Raw genomic sequence first — 20555 nt, 5'->3', positions numbered from 1 at the left:
TTCAGAAGACAGCTGAAGGCAGCCCTGTACCGGGAAGTTTTTTATGTTTGACCTTTTATTGTGGTTTTTATAGGTATTGGAAGCCACCCAGAGTGGCTGGGACAACCCAGCCAGATGGGCGGGGCGGGGTACAAAGAATAAAATTGTTCTCATTATTATTTATTAAACCGTAAAATAAAATTTAAAAAATAAAAAATCAAGCAAAACGTAGATTTACTGCAACACATTGCCGGATTCAATTTGTTCACATTATTTCAATCTACATTAGTATGATTCCCCTGGTTTTGGGTGGGGATAAGCGAGTAATAAGCAGAGAAGAGCAAAATGGGGAAAGAATTTTCGTTGGAGTGTAAGAAACTCTTTAACAAGGTTCTGATTTTCCCCGTGATGACATCAATGCTTTTTGGGGGGGAAATATCAAATGTCAGATTCTTTTTTTTTCTTTTTAAATGTTCTTCTTCGGTGAAGCTGCTTTGCTCGTGCCCTAAGCATGTGCATAGCCTGCCTCTCGGGTAACCCAGCAACCCTTTGGCTCATTCTTTTTCGGCGCATTCCACCTTCCATCTGAGACGACCCTCCCCATATTCCCTTCTGCCATCTTCCGGGGAGATGCCTTGCAACTAATAATTTGGAAGAGTGAGAGCGTTAATCAGTTAATCAGCATGACGAACTTGAGCTTAATCACAAGCTGGAAACAAAGCAGTGAAGAAATAAAGTTGTAATTAATTGGAGCCAGACAGATTGGCTCACCCAGGAGTGCAGCAGAGAAACAACTATACAGAGATATGCACGTCCCCCTTGAACTCAGCGGGACTTAATTTTGGGGAAAAAGAAGTGCGTAGGATGAAGAGTTCTGTGGGGTTTGGATCTGAGATCTCATAGCAGAGCAGTGTACGGCTGTGTCAGGGACTTTAAAAAAGCGAACGCTTTTTATTCTTTGCTTGTCACGTATCTGTACCTTTCAACTCCTAGTTTATGCGATTATTTTTGGACACCTGAAGGGAGAGGGGGAAAGAGTTGCGAAGTGAACATTTGTTCTGGTCGGCAGCAGGGACGATGACTTCAGGGACTGTTCACAGAGTAATTTTCCGGAAACGTGGAGGAGAGGGCTATTGATGGCTACTAGCCATGATGTCTATGCTCTGCCCCCGGTCAGATGCTTATGAATCCCAGTTGCTGGAAACTGAAGGAGTGGAGAGTTGCTCTTCGTCCTCAAATCCTGCTTGCAGGTTTCCCATAGTGGGCCTCTGGTTGGGCCACAGTGAGAACAGGATGCTGGACTAGATGGGTCATTGGCCTGATCCAGCAACCTCTTCTCAAATGGCTCTGCACAATTTAAGAACCTCTCTGCTTGTGCTTTCAAGCCCTGCTCTGTGGGACAAAGGATACCTTTTTTTTTTTGTTGACATTTTATTAATTTTCCAAAAAACAAAAATAAAAGCAAGAACAATACAAAATCAAAAACCATTTCTTTTTTTGCTCGACTTCCCTCCTCTCCCCCTCTTGGTTCCATTATATTGAACTTATTCGTGCACGTCTATAAAACCTTATACAGTCATACCTCGGGTTACAGCCGCTTCAAGTTGCACTTTTTTGGGCGTTATGCACCCACCGAAACCCAGAAGTACCAGAACGGGTTACTTCTGGGTTTCGGCAGTCGCGCATGCGCAGAAGTGCCAAATTGCAACTCGCTCGTGCACAGACACTCTGCTGCGGGTTGTGAACGTGCATCCCGCACGGATCACATTCGCAACCCGAGCGTCCACTGTATGTAAGAAAAGATAAGTATATGTTTTTGTTTTTGTTTTTCTCTTTTTTATGTATATGATTGAAGTTTTAATTTATTTTATGAGATGGTCTATATATATGTAATGTATTGCAAGATTATTAATAAAGACGGGGGGTTGGGAGAGAAAGAAGGAAAAGTCAGAGCTTTCTGCCCATCTCTGTTTATCACACTAAGGGTGACCACTGGATGTAGCCTAACGCTTTAGAGCCATAGTCCAGTGGAACAGCATCTGCTGCAACCCCGAAAGGTCCCAGCTGCAACCCCCCAGGTAGGGCTGGGAGAGACCTGCTGCTTGAAACCCTGGAGAGTTTCTGCCAGTCAGTGTGGACCATACTGAGCTAGATGGAGCAAGGATCTGAACTCAGGAGAATGCGCCTGCCTGTGTCTCTTCAATTATAGACTCCTGCAGGCTTTTCTCCACCTCCTCTGTGATTATATGTACCCTGCAATCACCTGTCCTGGCGTCTGAAGATGGATGTGTTGGTAAACAGCCTGTAAAATTTTCTTCTTAAAAGAGCAAAAATCTCATAATGCTTAATAGCAGGTTTAATCTCGCAGCAGCAGCAGCTGCTCCTCTGCCTGCCATGCTGAGATTTTACTTCTAGCCTGAAGAGCGTGTTGAAATCTGAAGAAAAGGAGCGCATGGGTGCATGCTCCCAGCAAGCTTTTTAAAAACCCATTCCTCCCAGAGGCAAAGTTGTGACAGCAGCTTTAGCTGGCAGGGACAGGTACCTGGGCTGAGTGGAGCTCATGCTTTCTGAACATAGAGCATGATGTGCATCTCTCACTGGGATTGCATGTGCACAGAGACCCCCTGGGAAAGGGGGTGGAGGGTTGGAGAATGCAGGAATGCTTAGGATGGCGCATTTGCACCACTTGTGTCATGCACATTCATTAAAGGGGGCTGGGAGAGCTTTGGCAGAACCCACTGGGATCCGTGCTAAAAGGACTGTGATCATGGCAGTGCGTGCTTCTAGATGCCCTCCAGATAGGATGCAGGCTAAAATGTATCAAAGGCTATGTTATAAAATATAGCACGGAAAAGCAATATTTACTTTGCCCTGTGAGATTGGCCCAGGGTTTCTTTGTTTGTTTTCCTGAAGGTGCCTACAATCTAAGGAAAGACCCACCTTTCTTTTTCTCCCTGTGATCCGTGTCTCTTCTTTCCCTTTCCCTATTCCTTCCACCCACCACTGGCCTCTCTCTACGCCTTTTGCACAAATGTCTTTCAGGCTGGGAAACCCAGCTTGCCGGATTCAGACAAAGCCATTTTGGATATTCTAGAACACGACCGCAAAGAGGCCCTGGAGGATCGCCAGGAGTTGGTCAACAAGATCTTTAACCTTCAGGAAGAGATCCGCCATGCGGAGGACCTCCGAGATAAGGTGAGGTGGAAAGCAGGAGGCGCTAAGAACGGAAGCAGGAAGCTTAATCTAGATCTACCGGTTTGGGGTAGGAGGTGTTGCGCATCCAGCAAAGTGCCCAATGGCATTTTTAGGGCCAGGGCAAGATTTCCATTCCTGTAACCCCCTTCGCATCAAAACCAGAACTGTGGGTGGGCTGAAAAGAATTATCATTGCCCTCGCTTGGCAACTCTTTTGCACAATGTCAGCTGCTTTGTGCTGTCACACGTGGTCCCCTCTTCCTCCTCACTAGCACTGTTCATGAAATAATGTGTTTCGCTGTGTTAGGCTGCAGGCAAAGGATCGACAGCCTGGCTTTCTGTCCTCACTAAGCCCCTGAGCATAACACCATCGGGCTATTTGCCTGCCATCTTTAGTAAAGGTAAAGGGACCCCTGACCATTAGGTCCAGTCGCGGACGACTCTGGGGTTGCGGCGCTCATCTCGCTTTACTGGCCGAGGGAGCCGGCGTCCAGCTTCCGGGTCATGTGGCCAGCATGACTAAGCCGCTTCTGGTGAACCAGAGCAGCGCACGGAAACGCCATTTACCTTCCCGCCGGAGTGGTACCTATTTATCTACTTGCACTTTGACGTGCTTTCGAACTGCTAGGTTGGCAGGAGCTGGGACTGAACAACGGGAGCTCACCCCGTCACAGGGATTCGAACAGCTGACCTTCAGATCGGCAAGTCCTAAGCTCTGTGGTTTAACCCACAGCGCCATCCATGTCCCATCTTTAAAAGATGCTTAATTATTCCACGAGCAGCATATAACATTTTATCTTGTTGGTTATCCAGCAATATGATACTCGTTTTACACACTGTGCAAAGGATGCCCTAGTTATGCAGCCTACCCCATCAACAACAACAACATTATTATGGTACTGCTTGACCAACTCTTCTAACAGAGGCACTGTCTGCAACGAGGCCTTGCAAACAGATTTCAGAGAAATACCAAGGCCATGGGACTCAGTACCCCCCAAACCCTCTTGCCTCACTGCCACCTGGCGCCCTGATATGCGGAGATAGATCAGCAGGGGTTCCCCGCTTTGGAGCAGGCTAGCCCTCCATCGATCGCCTTGGTGCCCTGTGCTTATTGATTGATTCCTTTGTAGTACCTCGAGGAGAAACAAGAGCTGGAGTTGAAATGCTCCACTCTGGGGAAGGACTGTGAGATGTACAAGCATCGGATGAACACGGTGATGATTCAGCTGGAAGAAGTGGAGAAGGAGAGAGACCAGGTACTGTACTTGGAACCACGAGAGCTGGGGGGGGGAGGGAGAGAAGTCAGGGAAGGAATCGGAGTGAGAGTCGAGCAGAGAGTTCTTACAGGAGCTTTTGCAGCTCCCGTTTTGGGGAAGAGGGAGGCGAAACATTTTGTGGAATGATGCCTCCCTGTCAGGTGTGGAAGTATCCTCACCTCCCACGGTGGCCTCGGGGTCAAGAAGAACAAACAGTTCATATTTTATGGCTTTTTGTTCAGTCATCTTGTTGCAAGCCAAAAGATCCATGTCTCCACCCATAGGAGACATTGGCTCCTCTGAGTCCCTCCTCTTCCATCTCCCACAACATCCTGGGAACCTACAAGAGTCACATCCCTCTGCATTCTCTGTTCTTGAATGTGGAGGAACCTGTGAGCCTTTGGACTAGGAGGGTCTCCCACACTCTCCAGGGAGGTCTCTGCGGTCTGCTCTCTAACTTCCCCCTCTTCCTCCTGCTCCACTATTCCGTAACTAGGCATTTCCTCATTCAGCTGTACATCATCCCTGTCTCCCTCTCCTCCTGAAACTGCTGGAGACTGAGAGGGCAAAACTTCCCACTCCTCCTCTTCTGAGAGGAGCCAATCAGACCGAGGGCTCATTTCCCATTCCTCTTGTTCAGTCCAGGCCCTGACATCCCCCCTCTGCTTTGGCTCCCAGTACGTTTCCGAGCACAATTCAGAGTGTTGGTGCTGACCTTAAAAGCCTTAAAACGGCCTTGGCCCAGTAGACCTGAAGGAACGTCTCCACCCCCATCGTCCAACCCGGACACTGAGGTCCAGCGCTGAGGACCTTCTGGCGGTTCCATCCCTGCGAGAAATGAGGTTACAGGGAACCAGGCAAAGGGCCTTCTCAGTAGTGGCGCCCACCCTGTGGAACGCCCTCCCATCAGATGTCAAGGAAATAAGCAGCTATCTTATCTTTAAAAGACATCTGAAGGCAGCTCTGTTTAGGGAAGTTTGTAATATTTAATGCTGTATTGTTTTTAACGTTCGATTTGGAGCCGCCCAGAGTGGCTGGGGAAATTATTATTATTATTATCTTTCCTTGTTGACACCGTCAGTTCAGTCAGTGGCTCTCCCCGCTGCTGCTCTGTGCCGTATCCCACATATCCACTGTGACGTGTGCCGGTTGGACTACTGTAATGTGCTCTATGTGGGGCTGCCTTTGAAAAGTGTTCAGAAGTTTCAGCTGGTCCAAAGTGTTGCAGCCAGACTGCTGACTGAGGCTGGTCACAGGGAGCATGTTATTCACCTGTTAAAGCAACTTCACCGGCTCCTCCTCTGCTTCTGGGCTCAGTTGAAAGTGCTTGGTTTTGGCCTATAAAGCCCTATCTGTCTTGAGCCACCTGAAAGATTGTATCTCTTTATGCGAATGTTTTGGGTGCTAAGATTCTCCGGCGAGCACCTTCATCCGACTCTCTTTGCTTTCAAAGGCATTCCATTCACGGGATGAGGCTCAATCCCAGTATTCCCAGTGTCTGATTGAGAAGGATAAGTACCGGAAGCAGATCCGGGAGCTTGAGGAAAAGAACGATGAGCTCCGAATCGAGGTGGTCCGGAAGGAAGCCTGCATCTTTAACATGGAGTGCAAACTTAGGCGTCTCTCCAAGGACAACTTCTTTGATCAGGTAGAGCCAGCGGAGGTTCTTGCTCTGGGTCACATCACACACTGTTGTTTTTTTTGGGGGGGGGAGGTATGTTTACAGCCAATATTTGATATTTGTTTAAGTGTGCAATGAGAATCCTAACATGCGAATGCAGCATCCATGCACCTGCAACCATCAGGAATCCTTCCCTGGGTCCCAGGTCCAGAATATCCTCCAAGCAGGGTGGCACTGACAAAAAATGGGCAGGACTAGGCAGTGGCGTAGCGTGGGGGGTGCGGGGGGGGGCGGCCGCACCGGGCGCAACATCTGGGGTTAGGGCAAATCCACAGGTTAGGGGGCACAAATCCACGGGTTAGGGGGCGCAAATCCACGGGTTAGGGGGCGCAAATTACTTGCCTTGCCCCGGGTGCTGACAACTCACGCTACGCCACTGGGACTAGGAGAGGGCTCTGGGAACATCTTGAAGCAATCCTAAAACTTCTTGTCAGCTCTGGAACATTAGCCCATGGTCCATATATTTGGAACTCTCCTTCCTTGAAGGTTTTGAATGGCAGAGGTTGGATGGCCAGAGAAGATTTAGATGAGATTCCTTCATTGCAGAAGGTTGGACTAGATGACACTCAGGGTCCCTTTGGACTCTACTATCTGGGGCTGGTGGGAGCTGGAGTAGAATAACATCTGGAGGGCCACAGGCTCCCCACCAGTGCACTGGGTGAATTATTTTGAAGTGCAGTATTCGAATGCTAGAATCCTAGAGCCCGAAGGGACCTTGGAGGTTGATTATTCCAACTCCCTGCTCAGTACAAGATGCTGCAGATGCAGGATGCAACCACCACATCCCAGATGGTGGCCAGCCTCTGCCTAAATCCCATTGCCTCCTGGGACAACCACTTCCACAGCTGTTACCATTAGGAAGCTTCTCCTAATGGTCTCTTGCTGGCAACTCTAACCATGTCTACACAGAATTGAGTCCTATTGAATTCAAAGAAGCTTCCTCCCAGGTATGTGAGGTTAGGACTACAACTCTGATTAGGGAGCCACATTGAGCTCACCAGTCACTAAAGTTTTCCTTCCGTTTGCTTCCAGAGCTTACCAAGGAATCTGCCCCTCACTGTGATTTCTCAAGCTCCCAGCCCCAGGATCAACGGCCAGGAGGCAGACGATTCCTCGACCTCCGAGGAGTCTCCAGACGACAGCAAGTTCTTCCTGCCCAATCAGCCTCGAATCCGAAGGATGAACCTGAAGGGAATCCAGGTACTTTCCAACACAAGGCAAAATTCTCAGAGGCCCAAGGTCATGATTTAAGACCTCTAAGATGCCCTTGGTCAACTTAGTACTCTGCAAAGTTTTCAGACAACAATTCCCAACAGCCCCAGCTGGCTGGTTGAAACTGGTGGTACTCCAAAAGATCTGGAGGGTGCCAGCTTGGGGAAGGCAATACTGGGGCATGTTCTGCAGGGAATCATCTTGAGGGTGTCAAGAGCTCAGCCTACACTCGAGTAGGACCCTGGTAGAGAGACATGCCCGACTGGCATGTTCTCTCCCTTCTGGTCAATCGTTTGGGAGCTTCATAAGCTTTCTTCAGCCCGAACATCACAGCGACACCGGCACACTTAGGGATCCACAGAGTTTGCACATCATGCATAACAGACCTCAGCAACTCAGCATTTTGGCTAATCTACTTTATTTACATCTAAACACACACGGAGCACTGCAACATGGCTCCTTCTCTCTCTAGCACCAGACAGCAAAGAGAAACAGAACAAAGGACAATAGTCTCACTGCACGGAACACAGTGACACAAACATCCTGTCTCTGTCACTTTCCACTCTGTGGAGTCAAAACACATACCGTCATGTGATAGACAACAATCCCATGACTGAAATCATGGAGCAGGAATTCTAACATTGGGTAGGCAAGCATGGATGCCATGGTATTGATAATATCCTGCCTTTTGGATGGAGAATACAGGAAGAGCAGATAGAGGACCCAGGGCTTTTTTCAGCTGGAACTCACCAGAACTGAGTTCCAGCACTTCTCAGGTGGGCGCCATTGCCATTATAAGAGAACAAGGAAGGTGTCCATGGTGAGTTGCAGCACCTCTTATAGCAATGAGCATACCTGAGTCAAACCTACAAACAGCTGTCAGCATGGTGCAGTTGGGCCAACTCTGTGGAGAACCATATTTTGGGAGTAGGCAATCCCTTCCTCTGTTGCATTCTGAGGAATACAGTGTTTCTCTGGCTTCTTGATAGTTGCAAGAGCAGAAAAAGAAGAAGAAAGAAAAGCTGGAAAATTGGAGTGATCCTTTAAGCTCCAGCGCAAATGGAAAAGCTGATAGACAGCAGAAGGCTGATGGAAAAGTTCCCATTGGGTGGGAAGAATAATAGGGAGAAGACAGCCAAGATCCAGAGGAAAATTAGCTACCTAATTCAGAGTTAAATTAAACCTTGTCTTTTTTACTCATTCAAGTGTACAGGGAAACGTGCTTGAAGTCCTTGATTCTGCTTGATTGACTGAATCTTCTGCCACTGTGGGAAACTGCAAAAAGTTTCACTAAGGCAAATTTAGCCACAATGGGGGGGGGGGCTGGGCTTTTTTTAGATTTTGGGTTCCATTTAAAACATTGCCAGGATTTACCACATTGCCAGGATTTACCACATAGGCAAACTAAGACCCAGGGGCCGGATCTGGCCCAATCGCCTTCTCAATCCGGCCTGCGGACGGTCCAGGAATCAGTGTGTTTTTACATGAGTAGAATGTGTCCTTTTATTTAAAATGCATCTCTGGGTTATTTATGGGGCATAGGAATTTGTTTGTTTCCTCCAAAAAAATATAGTCTGCCCCCCCACCACAAGGTCTGAGGGACAGTGGACCGGCCCCCTGCTGAAAAAGTTTGCTGACTCCCTGATTTACCATAATCTGCTAGCTTAGTCCAGTTTGGAGATCTTTACCCACACACCCCATGCCTTGATGATCTCATTAGCATACATCCTACACACCAACAGAACCTTGACCAGGAACTTTCTATCTTCTACCTAAAATACACAAACCAGGAAATCCAGGACGCCCCATCATTTCAGGTATTGGCACTATTACAGTGGGTGTCTCCGGTTATATGGACACTGTTCTGAAACCATATGCCATCAGTGCTCCCAGCTATGTATGTGACACCACAGATTTTCTTAGGAAAATACAATCTTTAAATAATCTTCCCAACAATACTATACTAGCTACTATGGATGTGGAATCTCTGTATACCAACATCCCACACAACGATGGTTTACAAGCTATAAGGAACACCATTTCAGATAAAACCACAGCGGACTTTGTCACGAAACTCTGCCAATTTGTCCTTACCCACAACAACTTCAAATTCGGTGATGACCTGTTCCTTCAGATCAGCGGCACAGCAATGGGCACCCGCATGGCCCCACAGTATGCAAACATCTTCATGGCAGATTTAGAACAACGTTTCCTAAACTCCTACCCACTCAAACCTCTCTTGTACCTGCGATACATTGACGATATTTTTATCATCTGGACACATGGTCAACAGACCCTGGACACCTTCCACCAGAAATTCAATGATTTTCACCCCACAATCAACCTAACAATGAATCAATCTATGCAAGAAATACATTTTTTGGACACTACTAAAAAAATACAGGATGGGCGCATAGACACCACCTTATACCGTAAACCAACTGACCGACAAACATATCTACATGCCTCTAGCTACCATCCCAAACATACCAAACAGTCCATTGTATATAGCCAGGCACTACGTTACAGCCGTATCTGTTCCAATTCTACAGACAGAGACTCTCACCTAAGAGATCTACAGCAAACCTTTTTAGAACTAAAATACCCAGCAGATGAAGTTAGACAACAGATCAACAGAGCCAGACAGATACCCAGAGAGAACTTGCTGCAAGACAGACCCAAAAAAGAAAATAACAGAACTCCTCTAGTCATCACATACAGCTCCCAAGTTAAAACAGTACAACGCATCATCAGAGATCTACAACCTCTCCTGGACAATGACAGTTCTCTTTCTCAAGCTCTGGGAGGAAGACCTTTCATTGCCTACAGACAGCCACCCAATCTTAAACAACTCCTAACCCACAATAATACTACAACCAGACTTAACACGGACACTGGCACCAGAGCCTGCAATAAACCCAGATGCCAACTTTGCTGCCACATACACCCGGACAACACCATTACTGGCCCCAACAACATCACACATACCATCTCGGGACTATTTAATTGCTCATCGTCTAACATTGTGTATGCCATCAAATGCCAACAGTGTCCTTCAGCTCTCTATATTGGACAAACAGGCCAAACCTTATGCCAAAGAATAAACGGACATAAATCTGACATCAAGAATCACAAGACAGAGAAACCAGTAGGAGAACACTTCAATCTCCCAGGACATTCTATACAAGATCTCAAAGTAGCTGTTTTACTACAAAGGAATTTCAGAAATAGACTGGAAAGAGAAGCTGCTGAATTGCAACTCATTACCAAACTTAAAACCATGGAGAGACCTAGTCTGAACAAAGACATTGGATTCTTATCTCATTATACATGACAAAGCCATTTTTCACCTTCTCACCCCTTGCTTTTTCCTGTAAGACCTATTGCAGTCGTTAAGAGTCGTCAACAGGCTCATCACAGCTATCTGCCAATCACCCATTCCCACCACCCTTCTGAGTAATACCCCTCCCCACCTTCTCACTATATAGAAGGATCTGGCAACTTCTGTTTCAGTGTATCTGAAGAAGTGTGCATGCACACGAAAGCTCATACCAAGAACTAACTTAGTTGGTCTTTAAGGTGCTACTGGAAGGAATTTTTTTTGTTTTGACTATGGCAGACCAACACGGCTACCTATCTGTAACTGATCCTACCCAAGAGGTTTTCATTTAGGGCTGTGGCTTGGATGTCTTGGTTTAAGGCATTCATTTACTTTGTTAGTTTGCACTCCATTTTCTCTCGAGACAAACGGATGCCAACAACAATGGTATTAATAATAATTTATAATAATAATTTATTATTTATACCCTGCCCATCTGGCTGGGTTTCCCCAGCCACTCTGGGCAGCTCCCAACAGAATATTAAAACATGATAAAACATCAAACATTAAAAACTTCCCTAAACAGGTCTGCCTTCAGATGTCTTCTAAAAGTCAGATAGTTGTTTATTTCCTTGACATCTGATGGGAGGGAGTTTCACAGGGCAGGTGCCACCACTGAGAAGGCCCTCTGCCGGGTTCCCTGTAACCTTACTTCTTGCAGTGAGGGAACTGCCAGAAGGCCCTCGGAGCAGAACAATGGGGGTGGAGACGCTCCATCATGTATCCTGGACTGTGGCCATTTAGGGCTTTTAAGGTCAGCACCAACGCTTTGAATTGTGCTCGGAAACGTACTGGGAGCCAATGTAGGTCTTTCAGGACCGGTGTTATGTGGTTTCGGCAGCTGCTCCCAGTCACCAGTCTAGCTGCCACATTCTGGATTAGTTGTAGTTTCCAGGTCACCTTCAAAGGCAACCCCACGTAGAGCACATTGCAGTAGTATTAATAGATTTGTGCATTGCCTTTCCAAACACTTGTTCCAAACCACTTAACATGAAAATGTAAAGTCCATCTCCAGACCATTGTCCATTGTTTCTTGGCAACAGTAATGACAGGTTTAATGCCTTTGGACGTCCTGTTTACTTATTGTGGCTTAAATCCATTCATAGGCTGTTAGGAACTGGTGGGTCTGCATGTGGCTGCCCCAAGCGGTGAACCACAAAACAGCAGGCAGGAGCCTTCTCATTCTTCTGGACTGATCCTGACGATGCAGGCTTGTGAGTGGATCCTTCTGGGCAGGAAGGTATAAAAGAGAGAGTCCTGTTCCAGTCGAGCCTTGCATGAGCAAAGAGATCATCCTGAGCGTTGCATGTTCCTGAAATTAAGAACCTAAGGAAGAGCCCTAGTTACTCAGGCCAATGGCCCATCTAGTCCAGGATCCTGTTCTCACAGAGGCCAACCAGGTGCCTGTGGGAAACCAGGGAGCAGAACATGAGCACATGAACACTCTCTCCTCCTGAAGTTTACAGCAACTGGTATTCAGATGCATCACTGCCTCTGAGCGTGGAGGCAGATCGTAGCCATCATGGCTAGATGTCATCAATAGGCTTCCTCTCCATGAATTTGTCTAATCCTCTTTTCAAGACATCCATTGTTGGTTGTTCTTTGGCCCTGCCTTGATCATTGCTGCTGTCCACTGATCCGTCTCATAGCTCCCAGAGTCTGACTCATCTCTGACTGCTGCCCACATCCCACGGGTCAGTCCTTCATGAATTTGTTAGATCCATTTGCAAGCCAACAACCTCCATGAGATAACTAACTATGTGTGAGCTTCCTTCTGACAGCCATTCTCTCTCCCCTTTCCCACCATGCTCATAATTTTTATAAACCCTCCATTTGTGGAACTGATGTAATATTGTTCTCTTACATTCACGTGAAGGCAATCTTAGTTTCACAAAGCACAGGAGCTACGCTTATGCTTCTCTGCCCGTTTCTGTTTCTCCCCAAATCATAGAATTGCCCTTTGGCATTGGGAAAGCCTGAAAGGTGTTTCTTTTTATGAGGAATCCTAGCTTGTGTCCTGAGTTCAGTTTCATTTCTGTCCTTTTCCAGCTGCCAAGAACGAAATCCCCCGTCGGTTTGAGCCGAACATCGGATTATCAAGGTCAGAGAAAGAACTTCCCTGCCTCGTCCGTCTTCCCTGTTAATGCTCAAGCTGTTTCCCTTGTTCTAACTAACGTTTCCAGCCAGGCAAGCACGAAACTCGCTCCCAAAAGATAAGAGCTGCAATGTGTATATATATGTGTGTGTGTATATATATCCCTCCCTGATAGCAAACACTTTTTGAGAATCATTTAAAACAGACCAGCAATTGACTCAGGTCTGCTTTCTGTCACTCTGGAGCTGAAACGTTCCTACACAGAAGCAAGGCAGGTGTCGAGCCCAGCCCACAGTGCAGAGACCCAGAAGCAGAGGAGATCTCCCCAGAGGAGAACCCCAATGAGACCCCCGCCCTTAAACAAACACTTGGATAAGACAAATTAGTGTAGCTTTTTAGACAGATGGCTGTCCACCTGTATATCCAGTACTAGGGTATGATGAAGCAAACATTATCAGGATACGGGTGGCGCTGTGGTCTAAATCGCTGAGCCTAGGACTTGCCGATCAGAAGGTCGGCGGTTTGAATCTCCGCAATGGAGTGAGTTCCCGTTGCTCGGTCCCTGCTCCTGCCAACCTAGCAGTTTGAAAGCACATCAAAGTGCAAGTAGATAAATAGGTACTGCTCCGGCGAGAAGGTAAACGGCGTTTCTGTGCACTGCTCTGGTTTCGCCAGAAGCGGCTTAGTCATGCTAGCCACATGACCCGGAAAAACTGTCTGCGGACAAACATCAGCTCCCTTGGCCAGTAAGGGGGGGTGGGGAGTTGTTGAATTCATGTTGATTGCTTGGGGATGGGAGAAGGAGCGCTTTAAGAAATGGATCTGCACAAGTGAAACATCTGCGCCCAAAAAGGTGCATATGTTTCTGCTTAGGGCAGCCTTCCAAACCTGGGACCCTCCAAATGTTGCTGTCCTACATTCTCCATCTTCCCTGGCCATTGGCCACCCCTGCCGGGGCTGATGGGAGTTGGAGTCCAGTGACCACTGGTGGACACCAGGCTGCAGAAGACTGGCTTTGACTCATCCCTCCAGCCCCGAAGTTTTGGAACGGAGAGGAAAGTGGTGGGGAAAGTTCAGGAAGTGAGAGAGATTTTTTGCACCACAGAACAGAGAAAAATAATAATGGCAGCACCGCGAGGGGTTGGGGCTGCCGCCGTGAACCAAACGAGAGCAATAATCGCATGTGATAGAAATCTTGTTTGCACAGAATTATTTCCACCGAAGCGGGCCTTAATGCCAATATCTCGCGTCTCTCTCATCCTCCCTGACTTCCTCCGCTTTTGTCATTTGTGAGCCCAGCAGTTCGAGGACACGACGAAGACAAGGGTGAGGCCAGCAGCAGCAGCCACGCGGACACCAATTCCTCTAATCCCATTTCCATCAGCAACTCGGTGGGCAGCTGCGAAGTTGGCAAAATCGTAAGGAGCTTGCGGGGGCCTCGCTTCCGTGACCTTCCCCCTATAATGTGGCTTTCTGAACCGGCAACGATTCCAGCCCCTACGAAACAGGGAGGCCTCGCCAGCCAGCAACCTTAATCCTTTTAACATATTCTCTATATTAGAACGTTATTAACCTTTCCTCTTAAAATGCATCCCGCCGCTGGGTTATGCTTATTTAAAGCTATTTCACCAGCCTCTCGCTGTCTCGTCGCTCAGTTTTAAAACTTAGCAGCGGGGGGAGAGAAGCGGTGATCCTTACCTCACTGCATTGCAATTGCTTTTTATGCTTTATTCTTAGCGAAACATTTCGGATTCCTCGCAGTTCCTCACGCCCTTCATGTTTGTAAGCCAAAGCTGGGTCAGGAATGTGTGCGGATGTCTTCCCATTGTCTCTCAAGGCAGACATCCCATTAGGCACAATGCGATCAGCAGCACAGCAGGTTGGCAGTTAGTGGCAGAGGGAATTGGTCAGAGAACAAAGGTGTCTTGCTGGTGGTTTGTAGGAAATGCTGCCCCGGTAAATGAAAAGGATGTCTTCCCTCTATAGCTGGAGTAGCAAAACATGAATTATACTGCCTGGGTTCAGATGCCCAGCCTGGTACCCTCCCAGCTTCAGCTCCTGCCGTCTCCAACCACTGGCTGTGCTGGAGTACATCTGGTGGAGGACAGTACAGTGGGACCTTGGTTTAAGAACAGCTTAGTTTATGAAGAACTTGGATTAAGAATGCTGCAAGCCCAGAAGTAGGTGTTTTGGTTTGTGAACTTTGCCTTGGAAGCAGAACATATTCCGCTTCCTGTCGTGTGTGTTCCATTTGTAAATTGAGTCCCCTGCTGCTATGGGAAAGCATGCCTTGGTTTAAGAACGCTAGAGAGCCAGTGTGGTGTAGTGGTTAAGAGCAGTAGACTTGTAATCTGGGGAACTGGGTTCGCTTCCCTGCTCCTCCACATGCAGCTGCTGGGTGACCTTGGGTTAGTCACACTTCTCTGAAGTCTCTCAGCCCCACTCACCTCACAGAGTGTTTGTTGTGGGGGAGGAAGGGAAAGGAGAATGTGAGCTGCTTTGAGACTCCTTCGGGTAGTGATAAAGCGGAATATCAAATCCAAACTCTTCTTCTTCTTCTTTGGTTTAAGAACGGACTTCTGGAATGAATTAAGTTCATAAACCAAGGTACCACTGTACTGGGTTCAAGAGCTGGTTTTGAGTCTTCTGTGGCTCAAGACTCCAATTCTTTAAGGACCACTTCTTCTCCTATGAACCAACCCAGATCCTGTGACGGTCATCAGAGGCCCTTTTTCATGTGCCTCCTCCGCGAGAGATCTGGAAGCGTGGCAACATGAAAACAGGCCTTTTTGTGGTGGCTCCCTGCTTGTGGAATGCTCTCCCCAGGAAGCTTGCCTGGTGCCATCATTATATATTGCTAGGTGCCGAGCAAAAACATTCATTTTTAACCAGGCTGGTTGGCTGGCCTTCTTGCTTGGTTGGTATGTTTTAATCTGGAGCGGAGTGGGGGGTGGGGTTCTTAATGCTGGTTTTAATGGAGGTACATGTTTGTTGTATGCTTAAAATATTGCAAGTCACTTTGAGTTACCATGGTAAACCAAATAATAATAATAATAATAATAATAATAATAATAATAATATACCTGAAGGAGCGTCTCCACCCCATCGTTCAGCTCGGACACTGAGGTCCAGCTCTGAGGACTTCTGGCGGTTCCCTCCCTGCAAGAAGTGAGGTTGCAGGGAACCAGGCAGAGGGCCTTCTCGGTGGTGGCGCCCGCCCTGTGGAATGCCCTCCCATCAGATGTCAAGGAACAACTATCTGACTTTCAGAAGACATCTGAAGGCTGCCCTGTTTAGGGAAGTTTTTAATGTCTGATCTTTCATTGTGTTTTTAATATTGAAGCCGCTCAGAGTGGCTGGGGAGGCCCAGCTAGGTGGGCAGGGTATAAGTTGTTGTTGTTATTGTTATTATTATTATTCAGAATCTGTTCTGAATGAGGATGCTAGTAATGAAAATCCATGAGCAGTCAATGGGAAATAGCACAGTTTGAGAATATTCAGTACACCAAATATACATAGACAACCTCAGAACTAAACTGAGCATGCTTTTAGCTAGGCTGCAATCACATTTGCCTGCCAGTAAATACCCTCAAACTCACTGAGGCTTGTCTCTGAGCAGTGTTCATAGGCTTGCCCTGTTGATGTTTTGCTTTTGCCTTTTGGGATGCAGCAAACGCTACGGAACCGCAACCCCAGTGTCATGTCCACAACCCCAGAGCCCCCAGGAAACGACTCCATCCTCCGGCGTTGCAAAGAAGACGCCCCACACAGGTAAGGGCTGCCGTGCCTGTTAGGCTGGGCTTTCCAACACAGTGCCCATGGGCACCATCCGACATGCCTGCCAAGGTGCTCCCCAGCCCCTCTCAATCTTTTGCTTTGCAATTGAGGGTTAATTTGCCCAATCCTCTTTTAAAGCTTGCTGTCCGTCACTGCCTCCTGTGGAAGTGAGTTCCATAGATTAACGATGTGCTTCATGAAGGAGCGATTCCTTTTACAGTGGTACCTCGGGTTAAGTACTTAATTCGTTCTGGAGGTCCGTTCTTAACCTGAAACTGTTCTTAACCTGAAGCACCACTTTAGCTAATGGGGCCTCCCTCTGCCGCCGTGCCGCCGGAGCACGATTTCTGTTCTCATCCTGAAGCAAAGTTCTTAACCTGAAGCACTATTTCTGGGTTAGCGGAGTCTGTAACCTAAAGCGTATGTAACCTGAGGCGTATGTAACCCGAGGTACCACTGTATCTGTCCTGAACCTCCCAAGATTTAAGCTTCTTCGGACCTCCATGAGTTCTAGCATTATGCGGGAAAGGGGGGGGGACTTTTCCTTCATCGTTTTATAAGCTTCTATCACGTCACCCCTCGCTCACCTTTTGTCCGAACTCAAAAGTCCAAAACGCCAAAACCTTTTTGCTCCATCCCCTTGATCATGTTGGTTATCAGAGGGAGGGGAATAGCAGCTGCTAGTTTGTGGCCACAAGCACTCAACTCTTCACACACACGCACCCGGTTGCTTTTCCTCTCACAGCGGACAAGTTAGCATTTTTGTTTCCCTGGGGAGGAAAACACCCGCTTGGGGTGAAATTTTAAGAGGAAAAGCAGCCCCTGTGGAAAGCGTTCGCTATCCCTGCTGGCTGCTCTTCCACTTTCAGTTCCAGCCCCCAGAGGCATCCTTTTCTTTTAAATCGTTGGGGGAATGATACGCATAACTGCGCATCATGTCCAGCCTGGTCCTCAGTGAGCTGGGAGCAGGTGCCGGAGGTCAGCGGAGGACGTCATTCTCCGACCTCTCTGAGACCACGGCTGTCTTTTGATACTGCTTCTAGGTGCTGAGTTAGTGAAAGACGCACACATACACACCCGGGAGCGGGGGGAAGCTTGCATGAAATTGTCAGAACGCTTTAGATTGCATCTGACAAGGTGAACGGGGCAACTCTGCTGTTTTGCCTCTGCTTCTGAGGTCCCTGAAAATTCTTCCCTGAGATGGGAGCGTTGCCACCGGTGAACCGGTGACATTTTGCCTGCGTCGTGGAATAAAGGAAACCACAGACATGCAGAGAGTGCCTGGATATGAGGGTAGACCTTCTCTGTGTGTGCAGCAGTCTCCCACAATGTTTCAAAGGGAAGAACTGAATCTACAAGAGCCAGCCGAACTAGTTCAAGGTTTCTGGAGGAAACCAGGGTCCTCCTCCCATAGGAAACCGCCTGACTCTCCCCCACCCCGTACCAGTGATTCCTTCCTTGAAAACATCCCGCAGATGTCCTCTTGCTCCTCCAGGTGTTAACCTGGGCTAGCTGAAAGATCACATCTCCCTATACAGATCTGCCTGGATGCTAAGATCCCACCTCTCAGTTCCAGCATCATCAAAGGCATGGTTGGTGGTGACATGACAGACAGACAGACAGACAGACAGACAGAGAGAGATTGGGGGGGGGGCTGTGCCCATATTGCTGACTTCCCTCTGTCAGGGCAAACAATACTTTAATTGTCAGTTTTAAATGTGTCCGGATGTATTTCAATTACTGCTTTTAACTTGTTTATTTTATTACTTTATATTATCTAATGATGTTTTTAAATGTTGGAAGTCGCAATAAATCCAAACTTGGGAGAAGGGCAGGATACAAATACATTCATAGTAGTAGTAGTAGTAGTAGTAGTAATACTGATGATGAGAATGATGGTGATAACGACAACCTCTTAGACCTTGGCATCTTCCGGCCCTTTCATCGGCCACTTCCAGCAGTTAGCAAAGCTAGATTCCTCTCCACTGCTCACTTCCTTCTGCTAGCTGAGTCCTGAAATGTGTAGAAAGTCAGCAAAGGTAGAGCGGAATAAACTTTCTTCCTCACTTCCAGCCTGACCGAAGATGACAATGACAGTTTTGGCTGCGACGCTTTGGAGTTGGAAGGTAAGGACTTGCAGAAGGCTCTTGCCTCAAAAATCAGAGGCCCCAGTTATAGTAGCTGGTGGGGGACAGTTTGTGACCAAATGTCAGGAGTGGTGGGAGCTGCAATGGCTTCCAGGGCATTCCAAGTTGGCTCCCAACGCAGCTTTTTCTTCCATCTCTACAAACTAAGAGTATAACAAAAGCTCTCCCTTCTTACCAAAAGACCTGCCTTTCTCCTCCCCCTCCTCCTCTTCCTCCTCTTCTTCTTCTTCTTCTTCTTCTTCTTCTTCTTCTTCTTCTTCCTCTTCTTCTTTGGTGATCACTTAACAGTGAGTCCGTAAGTGACTGTGGAGGCCAATTCTGGATCCACATGTCCTTCCACAGTGGGGACATAAGTTTCCGGGTGGGAGTTGATCACGGTTTGCCAAGTGTGCCTTCCTCTTAGCATGTTTCTCCCTTTCATCCTGAGTTTGAGCATCTTCAAAGCTCATGACACTTTTGGTAAAGGCTGTTCTCCAATTGGAGTGCTCGCAGGCCAGTGTTTCCCAGTTGTCGGTTCTCACTCGCTGGATCATCACCTCGTTGTGATGAGTGGGCTTGCAGGTCCCTATGACCCTTGTGAGTGAAGCTTGTACTCCCAGCAGGGTCACCCAAGGCAATAAGGTCAAAGGGGAGGAGCTAGACAAAGAATGACCCAACAGCAGAACAGGCAGAAGACAGCAGAAGATAACAAGCAGTATATTACAACGGGTGTGAAGGCAAATGAAGGCTTGCAGATAAGGATCTACCGGTCATCATGACTACTCATGCCATCGGAACAGAGCCTTACTGCAAAGACTGTGCGTTGGTCAGTGTGCACTGATCTACACACATAAAACCAATTCACTCACAGGCATAGAGCTTACTGCTCCTACAGTGGCCAACCAGGTCCCAATGGGAAGCCATCTGTTCCACCTAGAGCTGAGACCCATTTTAACCCTTCTGCTGGGGACTGAAAGTGGGATGTTCTGCCCCCAAAGTAGCTCTGCCAGGGAGCGACAGTCTCTCTCCTATACAAGAGACCCCTGACCATTAGGTCCAGTTGTGCCCGACTGGGGTTGCGGTGCTCATTTCACTTTATTGGCCGAGGGAGCCGGCGTACAGCTTCCATGTCATGTGGCCAGCATGACTAAGCCGCTTCTGGCGAACCAGAGCAGCGCACGGAAGCGCCATTTACCTTCCCACCTGAGCGCTACCTATTTATCTACTTGCACTTTGACGTGCTTTCGAACGGCTAGCTTAGCAAGAGCAGAGACCGAGCAACTGGAGCTCACCCCATTGTAAGGATTCGAACCGCCGAACTTCTGATCGGCAAGTCCTAGGCTCTCTGGTTTAACCCACAGCGCCAGCCTCCTATACATACATGAGGGCAGAATGGCAGGGCAGGGCAAGGCCAAGAGGAGCTTGGAAAGAGGCTTGTGTTGGCATCCATGGTTTTATTTTGCTTTGGTGCTTGCTACTGGGACATGATTTTCCCCCCTTCCTTTTCTTTTTCCTGCACCTCCTTTTCCAGACGACTTCCAGGACAGGCATTCTCATGGACCTTCCTCGCTGCCTTCCTCTTCGTCTTCCCACCACTCTGAGGGGCTGGATCTTGAGCAAGTCAACTCCATCTTCAGGAAATTCTCTCTGGAGAGGTACTTGGGAGAATGTGGGATTTCTGCACCAGTTCATGCAATCAGCAAAACGAAAAGCTTATCCACATTTCTTCTCATCTCACTTCTTTCCCCTGGGGGAAAACTGCTCTTTAGCGCTCAATCGGAGCAGGTATCAATTTGGGGGGGGGGGGTTCCAGATTGATGTTTGCTCTGATTTAGAGCTTAAGAGTGGGTTTTCCC

The 20555-nt window shown here is 47.8% G+C and overlaps 1 protein-coding gene across 3 annotated transcripts in view; it reads left to right on the top strand.

Annotated features, from left to right (window-relative positions):
- Positions 1-20555, top strand: part of CARD11 (caspase recruitment domain family member 11) — a 114750-nt gene that overhangs the window by 67830 nt on the left and 26365 nt on the right. For all 3 annotated transcript variants that reach the window (XM_077918722.1, XM_028706751.2, XM_077918720.1), the window contains exons 6-14: positions 3022-3174; positions 4304-4429; positions 5883-6077; positions 7143-7310; positions 12751-12802; positions 14096-14214; positions 16467-16567; positions 18647-18699; positions 20231-20354. In XM_077918722.1, the coding sequence (XP_077774848.1) occupies positions 3022-3174; positions 4304-4429; positions 5883-6077; positions 7143-7310; positions 12751-12802; positions 14096-14214; positions 16467-16567; positions 18647-18699; positions 20231-20354 (1091 nt within the window). The remainder of the gene's footprint in view (positions 1-3021; positions 3175-4303; positions 4430-5882; positions 6078-7142; positions 7311-12750; positions 12803-14095; positions 14215-16466; positions 16568-18646; positions 18700-20230; positions 20355-20555) is intronic.

Source organism: Podarcis muralis, chromosome 14 (assembly GCF_964188315.1).
Source record: "Podarcis muralis chromosome 14, rPodMur119.hap1.1, whole genome shotgun sequence".
NCBI lineage: Eukaryota > Metazoa > Chordata > Lepidosauria > Squamata > Lacertidae > Podarcis > Podarcis muralis.
The sequence above is the reverse complement of the archived record's forward strand: the minus strand, read 5'-3'. Positions and strand labels throughout refer to the sequence as shown.